Below are 21,879 nucleotides of genomic sequence, written 5' to 3' on the forward strand. Positions count from 1 at the left end.
TTTATTAGTTGTAGTCTGATCCACTTATTCAGCCAATCAGCAGTTCAGCTGTGAGACAAAAGGTCCCACCTAATACCAGCAGCTGATCCAGATTCAGAAAGGCAGAAAATGGGCTTTAAAAAAGGGCCTCTAAAATGTCGATTTGAAGTTTGAATCAGTCTGGCAGCACACAGTCTGAAGTTCTTTATTTTGATCAGAGGTTTGTATTTACCTGAGTTTTGATTTGAATAAAATGCCCTTCTGAATATTCCTGGCTATTACATCCACATCTAGTTCTTAAAAATACTCCACAAAGCCGTGGCATTCTGTGAATTGCACACAAAAACAATCTTTCAAATTTGATCTCCCACCCAAATACTTTTTCATGGTTGTGCACAAAAAAAATCATCAGCACCTCAATCTGAGGATGAACAAAAAAAACTGTCAAAAGCTGAAACATCTCAAAGGCACAATCAACCTTCTCCCAATGAAATCCTTCAGTAAATGGGCATGCTTTTTATAAACTTCCGTGCCCCACTTTAAAAAACAGCACTCTGGCCCATTTTCAGCCCTCACACAGCACTGAGCTTTTAACACGTTAAATACAAAGATATTAAAGCAAGAGGTGAAGGGGAAGTCTTTAATTTTTTTGTGTGTGAGTGTTTGTGGAGGACGAGGGAGTTTATTGTGTACTCCAATTACTTAGAGGAAGAATGTGAAAATGTTACACAAAAATGTGTCAGAAATCCAGTCTATCCTGTGCAAATGTCTCTCTGAGTTATGACTGTCTACAGTGAGTGAGAAGCTCGAGTCCTGCTGGCTGTGTTGTTGTCAGAACCGTGTTTACATCATGTTTACATATACAGGATGGCTGGCTCCTCCCCTTGTGTATAAAGCTGTCTAAGTCAAGTACTAAAGAAAAAAAGACTCACTGCCTATTTGGATGTCATGTAAGCGTTTTAGATCACGGTCATTATGTGTCAATTTACACACAATGCGATGCTGAAGCTACGAGCTAAGTAAAGAGCGCTAACATTAGCCTGCTAACACAACAATGCAGGACACAGGCGATTGCTTTTCAGGCAAAAGGACACTTTTGTCTACCACTCCTTCATGTGAACACGAGTGGACCTCAGGGAGGTATTGCTGGAGGGGAGCGGAGGATTTTAGTATGGGGGAGGTGTCGCCAAACACCTGGACAGAAATACCTCAGCCAGTGTGATGTATGCTTCAAAAATGTGAAGGAACTAAAGTGCTTTCTGTAAACACCATAAGAAGCTAACCCAACCAGGAAATTGATCATTAAAGATAAGTCACCTCACTCACTAGCCACTCCCCCCCCCCCTTCCCCCGCATGGACGTTTTGGTGGCGATGAGAGACAGTTGTGTTCATTATCACGTTCCACCTTGATACATTCACAGCAAAACTGCCTGTAGTCCCAGAGGAGAAGCGGTGAGAGCGACCACTCATCTCTAAGTGTGTAATAACGGTGTCTTAAAGCACAGCCCTGCCTCACCAGTTGACCCTGTGACCTCATTCATTTCCTCCCCGGTCCCCCGGCAACTACAGAGACACCGAAACACCTCACAGCTGCAGAGTCTCCAAGCAACAGGCAGCAGGGAGGACGACTGTGGAAACATGTCATAAGCAATGTGAACGTGTGGTACAAAAATGGCGGGGGGGGATACTGAAGTGACATCCTCAGACGGTCCTCAGAATTACAGTACCTGAAATATACCCGACAAGACCTCAGTACCAGAACTGTGAGAGAATCTCATCTGCTGGAATAATGATTTATAGAGCTTTACCATATACCCCGTAAATAATGGACAAAGCAAGTTAAACCTATACTGGTTGAAGTCTCTTAAGAAGTTTATAGGATTCATCCCCTCACAGACGTCAAGAACACAAAAATGAGCTAAACTCTTTTGTTTTTTTCAGGATGCAAACATGATTACATCCGCTGCACAGTTATATGGAGTTTAATGGAGATCGACTCGCTTTAGGAGCCAGCCTCAAGTGGCCACTTCAGGAACTGCAGTTTTGGACACCCTTGTGTTGGCACCGTGTTTCGGCTCCAGCAGTTACCTCTTGGTCGTACCAGAGTGGTGATCACCTCAGGTCAGAGTAAGGAGCAACATGAGGCAGGAAAGCATATCAGTGTCACCTCAACGCTTCGTACCAGCACTGTAAGAGCAATGCGAGAAAGATGCAAATCACCTCCGCTAAAATCAGGTTTGAAACGTATAAACTCAGCGGTGATGAGCTGCTGCAACTCTCCATCCTCCAAATGGTCACTCCAGGAAGAAAGAACAACCTTGTCAAGCTAAATGTACTCATAACAGAATAGATTGCCTTCAGAATGAACTGACTGTATTCATCCAGGCAACATTACTCAAGCTAAATTAGAATAATAAAATCAGACTGGAATTGTATAGTGTACAATCTGTTAAACTGAATATATAATGTAACATTTAATTATATAACAGAAAACTGTGTGCACATTCAGGAAAAATGCAAACAGGTGCAGGACAAGAAATGTACTAACTGCAGAAAAAAGGAAAAAGGTGTGCACACTGCTCAGCTCCCAATGGGCAAATGTATTTAACCAAGTCAACATTTCAATCCACAAGATCGTCCACAAGCTAGAGGAAGATCAAATCATCACCCTGGTTAAATCAAATGTTACTGTTTGAGCAGACACATATAGCATCAAAACCGAAATTATTGAGACAAAGCTGTTTGTTGTATTTTTTATTCTTCTTTCATATACAACTTTGCATGTTTACATTACAAACAACACATTTCTACCAAACTAGAATATAAAAGTGTATGACCTACACTCCTAGTGGATCATACTGATGGCTTTCTTTTACATCGTCAGCCTGGTATAGCTTTAATGAAATATCAAACACACTAAATACAATCAAATACTATTCTGTGGTGGAGTGAGCTCGCTTGCCAATCCTGAAGAGGCTGAATAGCCCTCAGACTGGAAGAAAAAAAAAAAATCCCACTCCAGCTGGTTCTTGGAGCGAGCTCAAGCACAGCCTCACAGCTAAATACAGTAATGGCATTTTTTCTTTTTTTTTTCTCTACAGGTTTATCTTTATCACCGGTCCTTTTTTTCCCAGCACTGTAACGATGGACCTCAAAGTGTTAAACCTGTCAAAACAACACAGCGTTACCTGAGAGAACGTAAAGACAGAACACACACACACACACACACACACACACACACACACACACACACACACACACACACACACACACACACACACACACACACACACACACACACACACACACACACACACACATATGAATGTCTGGTTAATAGAGCCCAATCCTTCAGGGTCCCAGTTGTAGACAGCTCCCTCTGCTCCTGTCTGGGTCCTCTGTTTGACATGGGGGCGGGGGGGGGGGGGGGGGCAACCAGATGGACTTTCAGGCGGATGTGACAGATAGACAAATGTTCTCCGTCTGGTTCTGATCCTTATCCGTAACACACTCTGCATGCCGGGACTTCATTAAACACAAAAGGAAGTCCTGACAGGGGAAGTTTTCACAGTTCTGGGCTTCCCCGCTTTTTTTGATAGCCGCTCTTTTTTTGTGACAAGCGCACACAAACACAATGTCACATCCATGGGGACGGGGGGGGGGGGGAGGAAGAGATGGACTGATATGGAAGTGAATAAAAAAGGGGGTCCTCCTGACTGAACTGACATTTTGCTCGACTGACAAATGTCAGAGAAGAAAAGGATTGAAGAAGAGACAGTGATGGAGACAAAATCTTTCATATAGTTTGGAGGACTGGATGAAATACTTAACATTCAACACATCAACCACAGAGAGGATCAGGCATTGGTTAAAGACAGGGACTCCCAAACCATACTCAAGAAAGATGCTCAAAAATACTTAAAATTTGAGTCTGTCTAAAAGGCCATATGTTGTAAATATAAAGGGCAGTGCTGAGAAACAGAGGGGTCTGCTTCAAACCTATGATAAGAATTAGGGCTGCCCCATAATGCTCAAGCAAAGTTATTGATAACATTTAGACTTGGAGCTAAATCCATTTTCCAATCCCTCCCCATAAAGAAAATAGATTTACAGATCATCGTCTGGTATCGACTTTATCTAACAACCAGTTGAATATGGAGCAGCCCTGATAAGAATGTAAGGCAGGATAATAGTAATGTTTATGAGAACATGTAACAAACTCCGAAGGGGAAGTCCACACTTTGAAGCAATTTCACACACAAATGGAACACTTTCAAGATGAACACAACATTTCATTAAGCACCGTGTTCAGTCATTCACAGGTAGCTGATTGGCACATTTTGACACTTCAAGCTCAGGTAACCCACAATGTTTTAGTTACACAAACAAGGGTTTGATCCAAAAGGCCCCGTGTCCACCTAGTGTTTTTTTTTCCGGGCAGAAAAAAGCACTGACTGCGCGCTCGGGAGTGTTTGCATGAAGCGTTTGTACACTGAGAAGAAAAGCGCTGCATGTCCGTCCTGTCTCTATGACAACAGTTTGTTGACAACGGCTGCTGTATGACCAACACGGCTCTGTTACTTTTTACTGCATGTTTTATATTTGAGATTGTTTTTTACCCCAGCAGACTCGAAGAGGATGTAGGTACAAGATACGATCCGTAGGGAATATCATTCATTTTGAAAAGCGCGCCCGGGATGTCACCAGAGCCTTTCTGAAAAGTTGAAGGATTTTCAACTTGAGCACTCGGGAGCGGCCGCACAAAACCAGCAGAGCGCTTGTTAAAAAGGATGCTGGGCTCTGCTCTTTTCAGCCAGGCGGCTGCTTTCTGCTGCGAATGCTTTCTACCCATTGTAATGGAAAAAGACGCTGACGCTGAGAAAAAAAACTCTAGGTGGAGACGGGGGTCTAAGGTCGTATCGGCTACAGCACAGACAATACAACTCTACTCTGCTTTGACGGTGTCTAAAAGCAGATAAATGAATTTCATTGGCTCTTTTGAAGTCCGGTGACTCTCTTCTCTTTCAGCCTTCGACGAAAAAGAGTCTCTCTGAAAAAACAAGACTCTAAAGGTGGTGGTATGTCACACTGAAGTAGTCCACTGATTTTGTCTACTTTCAGGCGGACTTCCAGCTCAGCAGCGTGTGTGTCACACCGGTGTGGTCCTGCGATTCACCCCGTCCTTTATATCGTTGGGGAAACAGTTATGGACCTGGAGAAACTCTGCTGTCGCCTCGTGTTCGGGGCTATACGTGCTCTCCATCATGCTGTCCCTCGCCAAGGCGTACATGGACAGCTCGTCCAGGGGCCCACTGGAAGACGGAACCCCCTTCAGGTTGGTCACCGGCGAGTTCTCCCGAGACGCCTCTGTGGAATGAGAGCTGGCCTGCGACGTCCGCCGGCGGTAGCGGAAGCTCGGTATCCTCGAGTACGGGGAAGAGGAGGAGAGCGAGCGGATTAACTCCCGTCGCGCCTTCCAGCGGACCTCTTTGTTCTTCTCGATGTAGATGTTGATGGCGAGAACGGCCACGGTTTCCGCCACGATGAAGGAGAGCGCGCCAAAGTAGAAGGACCACCCATAGGAGTAAGTGTACTTCTTGTCATCGTCCCGTTTGTCGCTTGGGTCTCCTGCATTGCTCGATATGTAGACGATGATGCCGATTATGTTGCTAAGACCTTAAAGAAGAGACAGAAAGACAACACAGTGATTTAAAAAGGAAAAAGCGGCCGAAAGGCAGATGATGAAGTGTAAAAGCAATCTACAGGACGGGCTGACAATCACCAATCAACCTTGGCTTTTCTGGAAACAATGATGAAAGTCAAGAACTCCCGCTGTGAAGTTAGTCATCAGCCAACGATTACAGGTATCTTATCTCTACTGATGCATCTAATGATCACGTCTGGTTGAGGTGCATGATGAAAGAAAAATCCTTAGTGGGGAATGAAACTCGTCTTCTTGATTGCACCATTCATGAAGTTCAATACGTGACCACGGGAGTCAAATCAAGCTGCCTCTCTCCATTATTAAAACCACCACCCTGACGTGATTGCTCCTCTCTCATGAGCACCTGGTTAACGTTCTAACCCTCGAACTCACCCGCAGCGACAAAGAGAATCCCCGCGCTGAGGAGGACATTGTTTGTCTTGCTGTAGACGCGACCCAAGCCGACACACAGCCCGCCGAGCATCAACAGGATGGTGCTGAGGATGGGGAACACACTGGAGGCCCGAACTATACCTGCAGAGACATAAAAGTGAGGACATGGTGAACATAATCTGTACGAGTTAGGATTAAAGGGAGCAAAAATGCCAGTAAACTCTGCTTTTTCGCACTAGCACCATCATTTGATTAAGTCAGTGACCTGTGAGAACTACAGGCTTTTACCATTGATTGACAGTAATGGAGTACAATTTAATTTTTTAGCTAAAATAGAATTTTGAGTATTTATTATTCTGACAACTATTTCCTTTTATCGCCTACATTTCACCACAGATGTTCTATCTCGACTCCTTTAGATTTTCAAAACAGGCTCATCCGTTTAGCTTTACTGTATTGGATGGGAATTACCGTTCTGATTTATTGCATCATTGCACAGCAGAAGAAGAATACTTATGTTGTAATAACCACCTCTCTGCAACAGATCAAACATGACTCAAAAATATGAGAGATGTATAATAAGTCTACCAAATATGATGTGAGGTTTTATTAGCTTAGCTTCAAAGCAGCTTTTCCCTTTTTTGGAGACTGACCTTTTTCACCTTTATTGCAATAAGGACTTTTTTTTTCTCAATAAATGAACTTGTGTTAAGTAAAGAGTGTGTGGAAATGTTTCCCCTTAGGCTGTATCAGCTGGATTTTAAGTATCACTTCACATTTACTTGTATGGGAAACTAGCTTGAATGAGGTCGCAAACAGCACAAAGAACATCCAACAAACATATAAATTATAATAAATAAAAAGTTCCCTTTTTCACAACAACACATTTTACAGTCTGTTGTCTGACCCGATATTCTACTATATCAACTATCATATCTACTATACGGTTTAAACTTCAATCATGAACAGGCAATTGATTGGCTGATAGAGAGGCCAGTGAGTTAAACACACATACAAATCAATTATTGGTTTAATTATGAATAACTTTATAGATGTTAAAATAAAACAATTCAAAGATTAAAACAGTTCACTTACGGTGATATTCATAAAGTCAGTTAACACAAAAAGAAAAATGGGCTCTTTTAAATAATTTGAATTTCAATTACCCCGCTGAGCCCTCATCCATCCTGTCCCTTCTCTTCTGCCATCCCTTTTTGAGAACTCCATTATCTTTTTTATACTTGGGGGGCCTTGTTGTGACAAAGCTCTGCTAATCAGCTGTGGGATGTAATGAGAGCGCTCACTGACTATCACCTTCCCCGGAAAAAATTAATCATTGTGCCATTTTAAAAAAGCGAGCAAGAAAGGATGAGCTTATTCAGCTGTCCTCCGGCTTAATGGACTCAGTTTTTTCCAAAGTCTGACAAGTCTTCTTTGTTCTTCATATATGAGGAGGATCCTGACTTGGCTGTGCCTTAAATGAAGGTGCTTTGCTGATTCAATATCCTCATTTCTGTTTTCAAATCTGATCAATGTCTGAGCCTTATCTCTTTCATTCTGACCAGATTTCACAGACATTTACCTTGGATTTATAAAACGGGGAGGAAGGCTTTTTAATGTTTTCACGCAGCTACACTGCAAAAACTCAAACCTTAGCAAGTGTATTTGTCTAATTTCTTTTTTTAAATATCCGATTACGGGGCACCGGTATAGTGGTTAGTTTGCACGCACCATGTACAGAACCTGTAGTCCTCGAATCTGACCTACGGCTCCTTTCCCGCATGTTGTTTCCCCTCTCTCTCGCTCTCCCAGATTTCTAACTCTATCCACCGTCCTATCTCTCAAAAAGAGGCCCAAAGTAAACCTTTAAAACATTTAATAATATATTTATATACATATATATGATTACACTTATCATAAGCCACATTCACATGAAGAGTACAGAAAAACATCTTATTTGAAGATATAGAACTCAAACATTTGACCTGAAGTTAAAAACAAATCTGCCAATGGGGCAAGAAAGTGTCTTGTCTTGTAATGATAAATAGACATCTCATTTCTATTTTACTTAGAAGGTAAAATTTGCTTGCTACTGCTGGCAAATATTTTCTACTTATGTAAATCAATTCAGGTCTTATTTTTGATGCTTTATGATGTTGAAATGAAATGTTAATCTGGACTAATCTCAACACCGAAGGTTGCTGCTTGGTCAGGTAATTTTCTGTGCAACGAGATGTTTTTGACCTCAAATTAGACAAATACACTTGCTACGATTTGAGTTTCTTCCATGTATTTCTTTTATCAAAGTTCTCCTTTGAGACGATGAAGAGTAAACAAACCCCTCTTTGCACAGTTGTGTCATTAAAAGAAGCTGCTGACGACCGAGCATCAATCAGAGTTATTAAGAAGTAAAGACTTTAAATTAGGCTTTGTAGAAACATTATTCTTTCTTAATAGGAAAATAAAAATGAGCCACAGCTATGTTTGAGCTATCTTGTGTGGGGTTGGAGTTAATTAATTAGCAAGAAAGGGACAATTTTCTTCAAGTGTGAGAGTCCATTAAAACGTTTTAGACAATTAAAGCTACAATTAAAGCTTTCCAGACAAACCGATGCAGCAACTTGCAGTAGTGTTTTGACCAGCTACCTTTAACTCTGCTGTGACATAACAAGTGATTTAAAGCTGCAAAATAATGTGTAAGAGAATTAGGACATCCAAAGTCACACAGATAAAAAAATAAACATTAAATTATCACTTGTTTAGTACGGAAGCCTGAAGTGGAAATGCATCAACAAATTATGTTTAGTCCGTTTTCTCATTAAAGCGAGTCATTTGCTGCTGTTTCTGGAGACCTATAGACTGGGAATAGCAAATCAAATCAAGTGTCCCTCCTATAATGGAATAATGCATCTTAATATGATAAAACATAAAAAAGCTTGTGTTTTAGTCATAACTTAAGTGTCTGGTGATCTTGAAAACAGCACCATAGGCTGGTCACTGTGATAGGTCAGAACATGATGCTGTCGTTGTCCACACTAATGATGTAACTTCTGTGTTTTTGCAACTCTGATACGAGACAATTATGTCAAGATCTTAAGAAAACAACAAGAATTTACTCGTTATCACAGGAAAATTAAAAGTAAAATGTATGTATGCATGTCCAGGATGAACTTGCTGGCTGTCTTTCCACATGATCTCTTCAAGTTATGGTTTAAAAGGTGCAGGCAGCTGTAGCTGATTTTCTCTTTTTCTCTTGATGCCTCCTGGGCGCAACATGGCTAAGCTGCAAACTGTGTTCTTTTGGCACCAGCACGATTATTTGTCTTAGCTGGTAAAAAAAAAACAGCACGACATTTCCAAAATCTGGCCGTCAGTCAACTCTGGCAGGAGATCAATAAGTCGAGAGCTCAAGAAAACAACCGACACTTTACTCACTATGAAGGGATAAAAGGATGATGAAATGTAGGTATACATGTCCACTTTGGGCTTCCGTAGATAAGAACCTTGTCTCATACAATGCATTTTAAAATCCAGCCCTGTATGTTCTTGAATTCTTACTGAATGCTGACACATTTTTTTTTAGAAACCTTCACGTCTTTGTTCTTCATTTTATCAGTATCTCTTAAGAGTGGCTCCTGTTTTGCAGGCTGCTCTAAGAACAAGGAACAAAGAAGCCGAAGGTCGGTGCACTTCTGTGTGCCTGTAGGAATGAAATGAAGCAAACTGTTGTCAATGCAAGACAAAGAGGGAGCTGAGGTGTACTCACGCAGCAGGTATTCAGAGCTGTCTGTGTCGTAGTCGTTGTCGTCAGGGAAATGATTGATTCTGTAACAGCTGCCCTGATTGATGCCTGTGGGACAAAGACAACAACAAGAGGTCTCCATGAATGCTAAATGGACTTGAGCTTGTATAGTGCTTTTCTAGTCTTCTGACACCGCATGTCACACCTACACATTCACACACTGATGGTAGAGGCTGCTGTGTAAAGTGACCATCTGTATTAATTAATCCCATTCAAACACATTCACACGCTGCCGACAAAGCAGTGGGAGCAACTTAGGGTTAAGTGTCTTGCCAAATGACACATGTGGCTGCAGGAGCTGGGGATTGAAGCTTTGACCTTCTGGTTGAGAAACAACCGACTCTACAAACTGAACCACATAGGAGGCTGGATCATATTCCACTGTTCATCGATAGTGTTTGCTGAAACTCTCACTCCTGTGAGCTAGTTCACACACTTGTCATGCGTCCTTCACCACAATCAACCTGACCACAATCCCCTCAACTTGGTGCTCTATCTAAGATACAAGATTTACAGCCTCTCCCTCTGCTTTGTTACTGCTAACCTGCACCAGTACTTTGGAAAGATGTTGTATGTTTGGATGTTGAAAAATGTTTGTCAGAGGTTTTTAAAACAAAAATTCCTTTAAATGTCAAACTCTGTGTGCTTGGAATTTTTCCGGAGGACTTTGCAAACACTCACAAACAGACCAAACTTCTGGACTTTGGACGTCTACAAGCAAGGAGAGCTACTATGTTGGAAAAGTATGGACGCTCCTACATTGAGAATGTGGATAAAGGAACTTTCAGAGTGTATTGGCTTGGAGAGACTAACGTACATTGCTAAAGGCAAACAAAGAGATTTTGTCCAGCTCTGGGAACCATATATGAACATTATAGAAGCCAGGAATATAGGCTTCACCTGAACAGAAATTGTATTTTTATATATATATATATATATATAAAAATGTGTGCAAGTTGAGTGTGGGCATGTGAGTTTGTGTATTTTGTCGATACATGTATGGGTTTAAGGTCTGAAACTGTTTAACTGTTACTGTATGTTTCCTTTGTGTTTTTAAAAAATGCCAATAAAAATATTGGGAAAAAAAAACCCTGCACCAGTATTGCACTCATACTTTCAGCCCCACTACTTTCCCAGGATCCACCTGTAGGCGTCAGCTACAGGAGGTTTAATATATTAACTTAGCGCTACACAAATGTCAGCATGAACATCAATCTGAGAGAACTGAAAAGGTCAGAGCCTGGGGTGCCAAATTTCAAACATGAGTTGTCTGACTAAAATATACATTATAAATTGAGTATTTTCCAGTTTTTTTCCCCTCACTTATTTTTTTAATTAAATTAGCAGTCTGTCATTTACAGTATTGAGAGATACTCTTAAAATCATAGGCAACAAGTAAAGTCATTTTCTGTTCACCATATGCCTTGTTCTAAAGTGTTTCTGACCAACCCTTAACCCTCTCTGAGGTTTCCTGCTTTAAATAAGAGTTTATTCTTTGACCTAAGATTTTTAACAGTGCAATATGGGTCAGAGAAAGATTGTCGTGCTGTTGTTGTTATAGCAACCCCTGGTCCACTGTGAATCCTGCAAACTAAAGATCCAACTCAATGCACACAGATATTGGTTATGTGTGGAGGTGTGTAGCTTGTGTTTCGAGGATCAGTGCATACGCTTTACGGCGGTGGGATTAAGTTTGCATTGCCCAGAGGGACTTGATGGGCTGTGGCGCGTGTCCAAATCCAGCTCAGGTTAATGGCTGAGCAGCTGGGTGGAACAAGAAACCTACTTAAACAACAAAAGAGCGCGTGCAGGAGGCTTTTAATGCCGGGTGGAGTGGAGGGTGTGAGAGGCTGAGAGAGGTTAAAGCTGGGAGAGAAGCCTGTAGCTGTGATTGAGCCGCAGAATGAACAACACCTTGTGTACAGAAAAGAGGTTGGGGGGGGGGGGGGGGGGGGGGGGGAGTTAATGGATGTGTTCGGTGCAGTGGCAGTAATGCAAGGAGCTCTTTGGCTATTCATTCACTATTTGGACTTTTAATATCCACAGCACTTTAGTTATCCTGCCACAGAATGAAAGGTGGACTGGGTGGTGCTTTCATTCGCATTCTTTTGCATAAGAATATCTCTACTTTTGCAGACGCAACAATGTTTATGTTTAGTATCTTTTGCATCCGTCTGTTGCCTACATTGGGAATGCAATTGACCATTTGTCTTGGATGCTGTTACTCCATCCGTCAGGCATACTGTATGTTGATTGCACAAAATTACAAGATGACATGCATATAATTAAGATGAGATCTTAACTGGAGGAGTTATAGAATCATTATTTTCAATCAGTCTTTTATTTAATGTAAACTCCACAATAAGGAGGCTTTACGTCGTCAGGTCACTTCCTTCAATTTAACTGACAGAACAGCTGTTGGCAGCTGCTACTTCAGCTAATCTTAGCTCCAGGATGTGGTGTTGCTACAGGGTGACTTGTTTGTCAGCAAACATTTTTGCTGGATTTAGCTGAAATGCTTGTGTACCTCTGGCCTCATGGCAGGAGGGAGAACAATTTTTGGGATGGGTGGTGACAGTTCTTGGGGAGCGTGCCTATTTTCCCACAGCCCTATGTTCCCACATTTCCTTTTTCATAAATTTGTATCAGTGTATCACTTACCCTAACCCTAACCCTACCCTGTGGGAACATAGGGCTTAATTTTGAGAAAATTCTTTAAAATGTGGGACCATTGGGCTGTGGGACCATAGGGCTGACCCCGGTTCTTGATGATGCTTAAGGCCCTACGAGCACAGCGCTGATGACTCCAACAGGAAGAGGTGGAGAAGAGGAGATTCTGCTGCCAACCTTTACTCTCTTGTTGTTCGAAAGCTTTACAGTTGACAAACCAGGAAGTGAGTGATGTAGAAGGTGTTGAAGCATAGATGAGAGTCGACCCAACATAGAAATAATTATCTTGACATAAACTGACAATTACGATGACCTACAGACACCTGTCATCTGGATTCCCCCAGGTGTTTAAGGGTCAATAACCATCACTGTCTGTGCCACCGCTTTTAAGGGCACGCTTCTATTAACTGGGTCTGCTGCTTAACGAGGGACATCCAATTAATTAGTGTCTAATCAGTCGGTGGAAGTGGAGCACAAGTTTCTGTGTCTAGTCGCTGATGGAGAAAAGGGGCTGTGGACTATTTTGAGCTGTGATGTGAGACTTTGTGCCGCGTGAAGAAGGAAAGAACACACACACATTTAGCTGTTGTGGTTAGATCAGCAACAGAACAGACACCTTGTGCTGTGCTGTTAATTGCTGTGTAAACACTAAATCATGCTGAGGCATCACGGCTTGTAGCAGATTTTATACTTGTGATTTTGTCTTAGTTTGTGTGTTTGTGTGTGTGTGTGTGTGTGTGTGTGTGTGTGTGTGTGTGTGTGTGTGTGTGTGTGTGTGTGTGTGTGTGTGAGAGAGTGTCACTGTGTCTTGTCTTCTTAAAAGTAAATGTCAGAGTGTTTTTACACAAAAACACAACTTCCACTGTGAGGATTATTCACTTATAAACAATATTTTTCCTCCTCCACTCGAGTCATAAACCAGGTTATTCGAGCCTCTGTGTTGTCTTCTAGGTGTGTGCGTGCGTGTGTGTGCGTGTGTGCGTGCGTGTGTGTGATAAAGAAATAGAAGACCATATTGCAACTGATTGGGAATCTGATTATAAGCCGAGGCCTCGGGGCTCGTGATTTATGAATGACAGTTATCAGCTCAATGTCTGTGTTTATTTTGTGTGTGTGTGTTATTGTGTGTGTTTGTGTGTGTGTGTGTGTGTGTGTGTGTGTGTGTGTGCACGTCTTACATGGACCCTCCTTGAAATGAAATAAAGTCTGAATACTGACTAGCTGGGAGGGAGGGAGAGGGAGCAGTCATTAAACGAGGGAACGAGGATAGGAGGAAATGAAAGAACAAAAGCACGGGGAGGAGAGGAATGATTGTTGTGGAAAAAAAGGATAGAAGGTCACAATAAAGAGACGGGATTTAATGTGAGGAGGAGACGAGGGAATACGCAAGAGAGAGAAAATAGAGAAACTGGGGAAGGAAATGGGATTGTGCATTAAAGGTTGGAGGACAGTTGTGCAATGGACAAGTAGACACAAAGGGTTGAACCAGATATACACAGAGCTTTAAGAGTCAGGTAATGTCGAAACCTCCCATTTATTTTTTTAGTGGTAGTGATAGAAGAATGCAGGATGTGATGAGGAGGGGGTTTCTGAGGCTGTATCTGAACTCTGCTGAGCTGGAATGGAAGTGACTGGGGAGTAGGATTTAAAAAAGTCCCTCACATTGGATAACTGTGTAAGGTGACTGTGTTGTGATTAATCCAGAATAACACATTAGATGTGTAGTAATGGTTTTCCTGAGTGGAGTCGCAAAGCCCTCACACTGATCTGCTCCTCTTCTCCATGGCAACCCCTGTCGGTCTTTAATAAGCTCATTTACATAAACAACTCTGACGGAAGCTTTCTGATATCTTCATTGTGTTTAGATGCCCGACAAATTAGAGACAGCACATCCCCGGTGACCCCCCTATACACGTTCACACTGCAATCTGTTAACACCTAACAGCGCTAACACAAATGGACACATGTAGGTGCGCATACACCTGATGTACACACACACACACACACACACACACACATACACACACACTCGCTGTATCTGGAGCAGCTGCCACAGCCGGGGTGCCACAGGCAACAGCGTGATGCACATTGTCATTATTGTGAATTAACGCCGCTCAGCCAATAAGAGAGAAGTCTCAGAGGAATAAACCAATCCCATTATCTCGTTTGAGCCCAACACACACTGGCTCACTCCGGTGTCTCCAGGAGTGTTGTATACCATGACACTTCCTCATTTTCACACTTCACTAGCTCTGCGAATAGATTGATGATGAGGAAAAAAAAAAAAAATCCGAGGAAGCTTTAAAATTGCATTTCGGTGGATCATGCGCGACGCTCCCAGAAGGTTATATACACTTTGAGAGAATGTTGCACATAACAGATCTGCTTTGCTTTTTTTGTTCCTTTCCTCGTTGTGCTTAGATCTGTGATGAGAGAGTGTGGACGCGGATGCCCTGAGGTTTACAGCAGGTGGGATGATTGGGTTTATGAAGCTGTAAACAGACAGAGCGCCGTTTTTCCTGGCGCTTGATATCAAATGTAGACATGCCCGAACATCTCCTGCAGACTCAGCGACACATACATTTATTACTTTGGAAGCAGGGAACGCCAGGACAGAATATACAAGCATCTGTGTAATCAAACAGAAACCCCCCTCTGATGTTTCTTCTCTATTTTTTATTTTCAGTCCAACTGTAGATGAAATAAAAAGCAATTTGGCGTCAGTGATTCAGCGTTGATATGACCGACAGTTGGTTAATTAAATTGTCACCAGGCAGCAATTTCTTCAAACACAGCTCGTCTCGGGATAGACTGTGCATCTGATTCCACGATGTTGGAAGAAAAACTGAGATCTATCACCTCGTGTTGTGAAGGCTGCCATCTCTTACTACTTAAAAATGTACATATGTAATGGCTTCTTAACAGGGTGCAGATTCAGACAAAACAATAACTATTTTACTATGTGGCTGAAACCTGACAAAATGTTAAAGAATGATGTGATTATTTCAGTTATTTGTGAAGTAATTCAGGTTTTCATCATGACCTAACTTTTTGAAACACTTTTCCACTCATTGCAGAAACATGTGGGTCCTATTGTAGCTGGTTAAAGGATCTTTAGGTTAGCATAAAAATGAAAAATGTCTTCATCTTTTGGTCATTTTGGTTCTGATCTCAAAGACAGACGGCTGGTTGAAGCTATGAGCTGAACGTTATTGGAATCATGTTTTTTTGGAGGAGAAACAGGAACTCTTCTCCTTCTGGACTAAGGTTGTCAAAAGTGTTGAATACTTTGAGACTTTTTGATGTCATATTTTGAAAGGATAAAATTTCAGTTCTTTACGATCAATATGGAAAAGTACCCAACTACAGATCTGAAGTCATATTTTAACCAAAAGCCGCCGCGAGAGAAAACGAGAGAGCCCAGTTTAAATCACACAAATAAACGTTTCCGATGTATTCATGTAATTTAGACACTGTGCAGGATTTTGTTTGCAATTCAATTTCAAATTCCCCAAAATCAGGTGCCTATGACTTCTCTTTTATATTTGCTGTGGTAAGATAAGAAGCCTTCATATCATTTGATTTTTACTAGTATCATTTCAAAGTGTAGAAATTGACTTAGGGTGCATCTGAGATTAAAGGGGGTGCAGCAGCTAGTGACCGGCAATGAAAAATAGTGTAGGTGTTATGGGTACCTCATGGTCCTGAGTGAACAAACAGGTGAGTCACTGTGGTCATTTGAACACCTTGATTACTTATTGTAACAGAAAAATACTGTTGTTATTGTTCACGTCCAATCAATTGATGGTGCAGAAATTTTAAAATGAGGGTGCAATGTGTCCTTTTGCACCCTTGTAGAAACCTGGGCTGCTAGCCTGGCTGTGTCCAAAGGTTACATAATCTGTTTGACAGCACCAATAAAGCTCACATATTAACACATAGTAACATGCTGTGTACATACAAAGAATGAGGTGACGGTTTTCCTCAGTCTGTCTCCAGTCCTTGTGCAAAGTTGAGCTATGTTAACTTCCTGCTATTGTTAGCCTTATAGTCTGAGGTGCTGCTTGTCAACAGGCAAGGCAGGCAAAGCTTGGGGCCGCAGACCAGCAGGGGGCCCTCGAGGGCTCACAAACTTAAACCAAAATGTGCAAATTTTGCAAGGACAGTAAACTCCCTAAGGGGGCCCCATCTGACAGCATTCATTGTTGTTGCCCTGCTAAGCGTCGCGTCCATTAGTGCTGTGAAAACTAAAGTTTGTCAATGAAGGACAAATTAGGAGGAATTATCTGTCTATAGGAAAGAAAAAAGAAACGGAGTAAGCGCCGGGACATTGGCAGACATGACGGTGATGGATGCTGGTCAGAGGGACCCCCTATTGGTTCTTGCTTAGGGCCCCAAGAAGCTCTAGAATGGCCAATGCTTATAGTCAGTCAACAGGCATACAGTAAGCACAATTTCCCAAAAGTTTTCTACTTTTCTTTTAAGATCACCGTCTTTTCAACACCAATGAACAGAGCTTTCAAAAGAAAGGAGAAGACACGAGGCTTAAAAGTGTCTGAGGGTTTGTGGGTATGAGGAAGGTGACAGAGTGTTAATTAAAAGCAGAATCAAAAAGGCAGGAAACAGGAAAGAACAGATGATTTATAAATCTTCAAGATATTAAAAGAGAAAGTGCCCAACTCACAGAGGAGAAAAGATGGAGTGACTGAGCGCAAAGTTGTAGCCCGCTGGATAATTAGTGCCCCCGCATGGCTTCTCAGCTGTCGGGTTTTAATTACAGACTTGGGGAGCATGACGGGAAAGACAAAGTGACCCCCCCCCCCCCCCCCCCCCACACCTAAACAAACCCCTCACGAATACACACTCCACTATACCCCAACCTGACGCTTGTTGTTTACTGTAAATATTTACCTGTTCATTGGATGAGTCATGAGTTTATTTCTCATTGTCAGAGGTGGTTTTTAGCTAAAAGAGTCACACATAAGTAACAGCCTGTGATGCATCGCCGATTCTCATGCAAATTAGGGGCACTTAATGCCACCCCGGCCTCACAAACACAGCAGAGAAAAATCAAAGCAGCTGCTGTGAAATGCTAAGGACTCTATAAATGAGTGTAGAGCTGACCTCAGACTCATTGGATGTATTTCCTGCATTCTCCTTAAATGTCACGCAGGTCTGCTGAAGGAGAGGCGATGCTTGTTGAGCAGGGCGATCGGAAACACTCAAACACATTCATTCTGTAGCTCTGAGAAGAGCGCAGTGGAGAGGGCTGTTGTTGTTGTTTTTTTAATTGTTTTTTTGTGGCTGAGAGAAATAACATGTTGTCTCTGCAATCTGTCCGACCGAACGTGATGATGGTTTTGCTGTCCCCATCAATAACCCAACATGTTTGTCATTATGACCAGAAGCATGTGTGTGTGTGTGTGTGTGTGTGTGTGTGTGGAGAAGGGGTGTGTGTGTCTGTAGCATCTTCCTTCCTTGTCTTTCTCCTCTATACTTATGAGTCTCCATGACAACATGGCCACCGTCCAGCATCTTGAAGTTTTAAGCAGAGGCACAGAGGTGAAACTATTAGCACTGCAGAGAGCGATATGATTGGCTGGTCTTTGTGTTCGCTTTCAATTGAAAATCCTCCCAGCACAGAGACTGTCTTTGTCCCCGATCTCATCAACATCAATTCAGCTTCCGCCCGGCATTAATCCACTTTCATTATTTACTTCAAAGGACAGACAGGAAGTCATCCTTGGCATAATAGTTGGCTGGCGTTTGACATTTATTTCCATTTCTCTGGGTCGTACAGGAAATAATGCAGACTCTGTGTCTGTCCACGTCACAGACAGACAGGTGCCCAGCCAAGCTCAGAGAATTAACACATGTCATGACCCACCAGAGGGGTTTCCACATGTGTCCACTTCACTGCAGAATATCTTCACTGCAGGATCAGAAACAGCTTTATCACGGATAAAGAAAGCTGAATCACTTCTTAGATGTGGGCTCTGATGACATTAAGGCCTTGAATGCAAATGAAAACAAGCTGAGAATACAAGATTTAAAAGAAAGAAGTCTTCAAACTTCCAAAACAAAACAAAATAATACAACTTATAGAATATGCATGAAAAAGAAAAGATTTTTCAATTACTTATTGTCGGTTTGAAGATGACAAAACAGAAAAAAGTTTAATATTTTGTCCTTTCCACACACAAAGAAGATACCAGAAATCCCCCAAAGGCTGTCACGTCTCATCCGCAGGAACACAATGTGCTGCCTTCAGGGTGGAAACCTCCTCCAGTGTACTGCACATTTATCTGAGGCTTCTTGAATCTGCAGTTTTCTCAAGTTAAAGAAAGAGCTAGTGAAGTGTGAAAGAGTTTCACATTTTAACACCCTTAAAAAAAATGTCTTCTTACAGTTCGGCCTTGTACCTACTTTTCCATTTCAACAGATCTTACAATGTCTGGGATTGGATTAAGAGATCCTACATTGTGTGTATGTGTGTGCGTGTGTGTGCGTGTGTGTGCGTGTGTGTGTGTGTGTGTGTGTGTGTGTGTGTGTGTGTGTGTGTGTGTGTGTGTGTGTGTGTTCTCAAAAGTCTTCAACCTGAGTCTGTAGGAAAATGCTAGTTTTGTTTCCTTTTTTAAAATCCCTTGAGTAAATCTGTCACTTCCAATCTCTGCGTCATGACATGCGTCTGTGACATGGACTCATCCATCCAGCAACACCGACTCATTCATTGATAGCTGAGACGAGAAGTCAAGGGGTGGCCGGAACGAATGTTGGTCCATGAATGAGAGAGTCTGTCTATCTCTGAAGTAAGACGCGCACCTCCTTTTCAAACATCTGATGCGTAAAAACCTTTTCTAGCAGGATGAAAACATGAAATAGAGGATGTCACCTCGTGTTCTTTTGACTAAAAGCTGATTAATATTTTTGCTCGGACATGACGTGAACTCACAGCGATCTATTTTTAAATTACCGGGCATGTTTCCATAGCGATTTCAATGATGTTGCCAAGCAACAGCATAGGATACAATAAAGACATGAATGAAAGTAGAAACTGCGCGCACACTTCCTGGTTTGGACCGGTAAAAAAAAGTGAATGGGCTCCATCTCGCCGGCTTGTGCGTCGTGTTTTTCTGCAGACCTTTTCACTGTGAGAGTCTGTGATGGAAAACAACGCGAAGTAACAGTTGGCAGACAGCTTATGTCAAGCACGTAACGGACATCGCCATTAGGTTCACGTTGATTTGCTACTTCAAAAATATATTGTCGTGCGTATTGACCTTTTACCCCCACCTGATCCATGAGCTCTGAAACTTGTTCCTCCTGAGTGACCGTTTCTTGGTTGTTTCCATCACCAGATCGAGACACTGGCTGTGCGTAAAAGGAATGCGCCCTTGTGCGCTCATGATCTGTGCGCACTGGGAAACAAAAGATTATCTATTGTAGGAAAAAAGATAGAATTCAGACAACCTGTTGAGCTCAAATGACCACGCAGAGCCGGATAAGTTTGTGTGGGTTTTTTTGCGTTAGATCGGGCTTACCTTCAATACAGCAGATTCTCCAGAGCCCGGAGTGGGTGAGATCGCCTTTCTTGGATTTGGGCTGCGGTGGGGTCTCGTCCGTCGTGGCATTGGTACTGTTGCAGATGTACGCCCGCGAATAGAGCCAGAAGTCCGTGCCGATAGCGATGGTCATCAGGCTGAAGGCAGCGAAAGCCCCCACGGTGGCCAGCAGCGTTTGAACCCCGCGGTCACACCAACCCATGGCGCTTCATACTAGTCCACACTTTCAGCGGTCCAACATGCACTCACAGGAGCGCGTCAGGGCGCGGATCCGCTTTGGTCATACTTGTTCTAATACGCACACTCCCTCTGTTCTTCTTCTGAAAGTGACGCGCGTAAAAAAAAAAAAGAGGGAGAAGTCTGTGGTTTCTGTGGTCTGAAAACGCTCACCTGATGCTCAACACCAACTGGTTGTTGCTGTGAACATGAGAGGACACCAGTGGTGCCCACTCCATGGGCTCCACGCAGGTTTGAAGCGCGCAGGGCAGCACGACAGCAGCATCGTGTGCCAAATCAGAACACTTCAAACCTCCTCACCACTTCACTCTTCTGTTTTCCCCTATTTGCTTTGTCTCAATCCACTTTCCTCTGCTCTTACACAGACTGTGCCTCTGTTAAAAAACCAGTACCAAAGAGGGATACGTCAATGGCTGTTAAGTGAGACCCCACCCTCACCAAATCTAACCAATGGAGACGCGGTTCTGTTGGATAAAGACAGAAGAAAAGTCACATTACAAATTTTTAACTGGGTCACGAAAAGATTTCAGAATGGGAATGATGTCTTTGGGGGACATTTTGACGAACTATCTCTTCTTCTGAAGCATTTGGACATTCTCCACTAGAGTCTGAATATTTCCTAACTCACTGTCAGCAGTCACAGGAGAGAGAGAGGAGGGGGATGCTAAATAATAAATAATGAGGAGAATTGACCCATCAGTCCCCTCTCTGAGGTGCACTAACACCAAACAACCAATCCCCCAAATCCCCTGATGAACAGAACTTAAAAAAGCAATTAGGTACTCGAAGAGTGTAGATAGATAGATAGATAGATAGATAGATAGATAGATAGATAGATAGATAGATAGTGATGCAAATGGCAGTGATTGTTTCTCTTTCAGACGGTTATAAGATGGTGAGTCAAATATGAGAAATAATGATAATTGTTTGTCAGAAAAAGATAAAACGTGGGAATAACTGACAAATCCTTCATCTCTCATCACGCTCACACAGGCTCCTCCAATCAGAGAAGGGCTTAGATCAGGGGTGTCCAAAGTGTGGCCCGAGGGCCATTTGCGGCCCTTGAGGGGATTTTTTGCGGCCCGTGACTTCAAATGAAGAATCAGAAGATTTTGTCCCAAGGCCTCGATTAAGATTGGCACATTATCTTATTTTTCTTTTTCATGTTAACAAGGGACGAACAATATTCCTAAAATAGAAAATGTTCAGTAAATCTACAGCTTTTACTATTTTCCACATTTTTTTTGTAAACTATGAAAAAAAACGTATGCAAAGTTTTTGCAAACAAGCGGACTGTTGTTTAACCATTTAATGACCTGAGCTAAATGAAGAAAGCTTTTCTAAAAACATGAACCACGTTACAGACTCTGAGAAAAAAACAAATAAAGTAGAACGAAGAAATCAAAATATTTGATTTCCTTTTATTAAAGGGTTTCTTTAGGAGCCTTTTGATTCTGATCTACAAAGACTTACTATTTTTTCAACTATATTTTAAAAAACAAAACCTGTGGCCCGCGAGCGATTCTAACAC

At 42.2% G+C, this 21,879-nt stretch overlaps 1 protein-coding gene across 1 annotated transcript; it reads right to left on the minus strand.

Annotated features, from left to right (window-relative positions):
- Window positions 1–2,719: 2,719 nt before the first annotated feature.
- cacng4b (calcium channel, voltage-dependent, gamma subunit 4b) lies at window positions 2,720–20,909 on the minus strand. Its single transcript, XM_020636237.3, has 4 exons — window positions 20,091–20,909; window positions 9,844–9,927; window positions 6,078–6,218; window positions 2,720–5,656 (listed from the first exon to the last, which is right to left on the minus strand). Exons 1-4 carry the CDS (start codon window positions 20,311–20,313, stop codon window positions 5,130–5,132), a joined length of 975 nt encoding a protein of 324 aa, XP_020491893.1. The 5' UTR covers window positions 20,314–20,909; the 3' UTR covers window positions 2,720–5,129.
- Window positions 20,910–21,879: the final 970 nt, after the last annotated feature.

This window comes from Labrus bergylta, chromosome 16 (genome assembly GCF_963930695.1).
Source record: "Labrus bergylta chromosome 16, fLabBer1.1, whole genome shotgun sequence".
Classification (NCBI taxonomy): domain Eukaryota; kingdom Metazoa; phylum Chordata; class Actinopteri; order Labriformes; family Labridae; genus Labrus; species Labrus bergylta.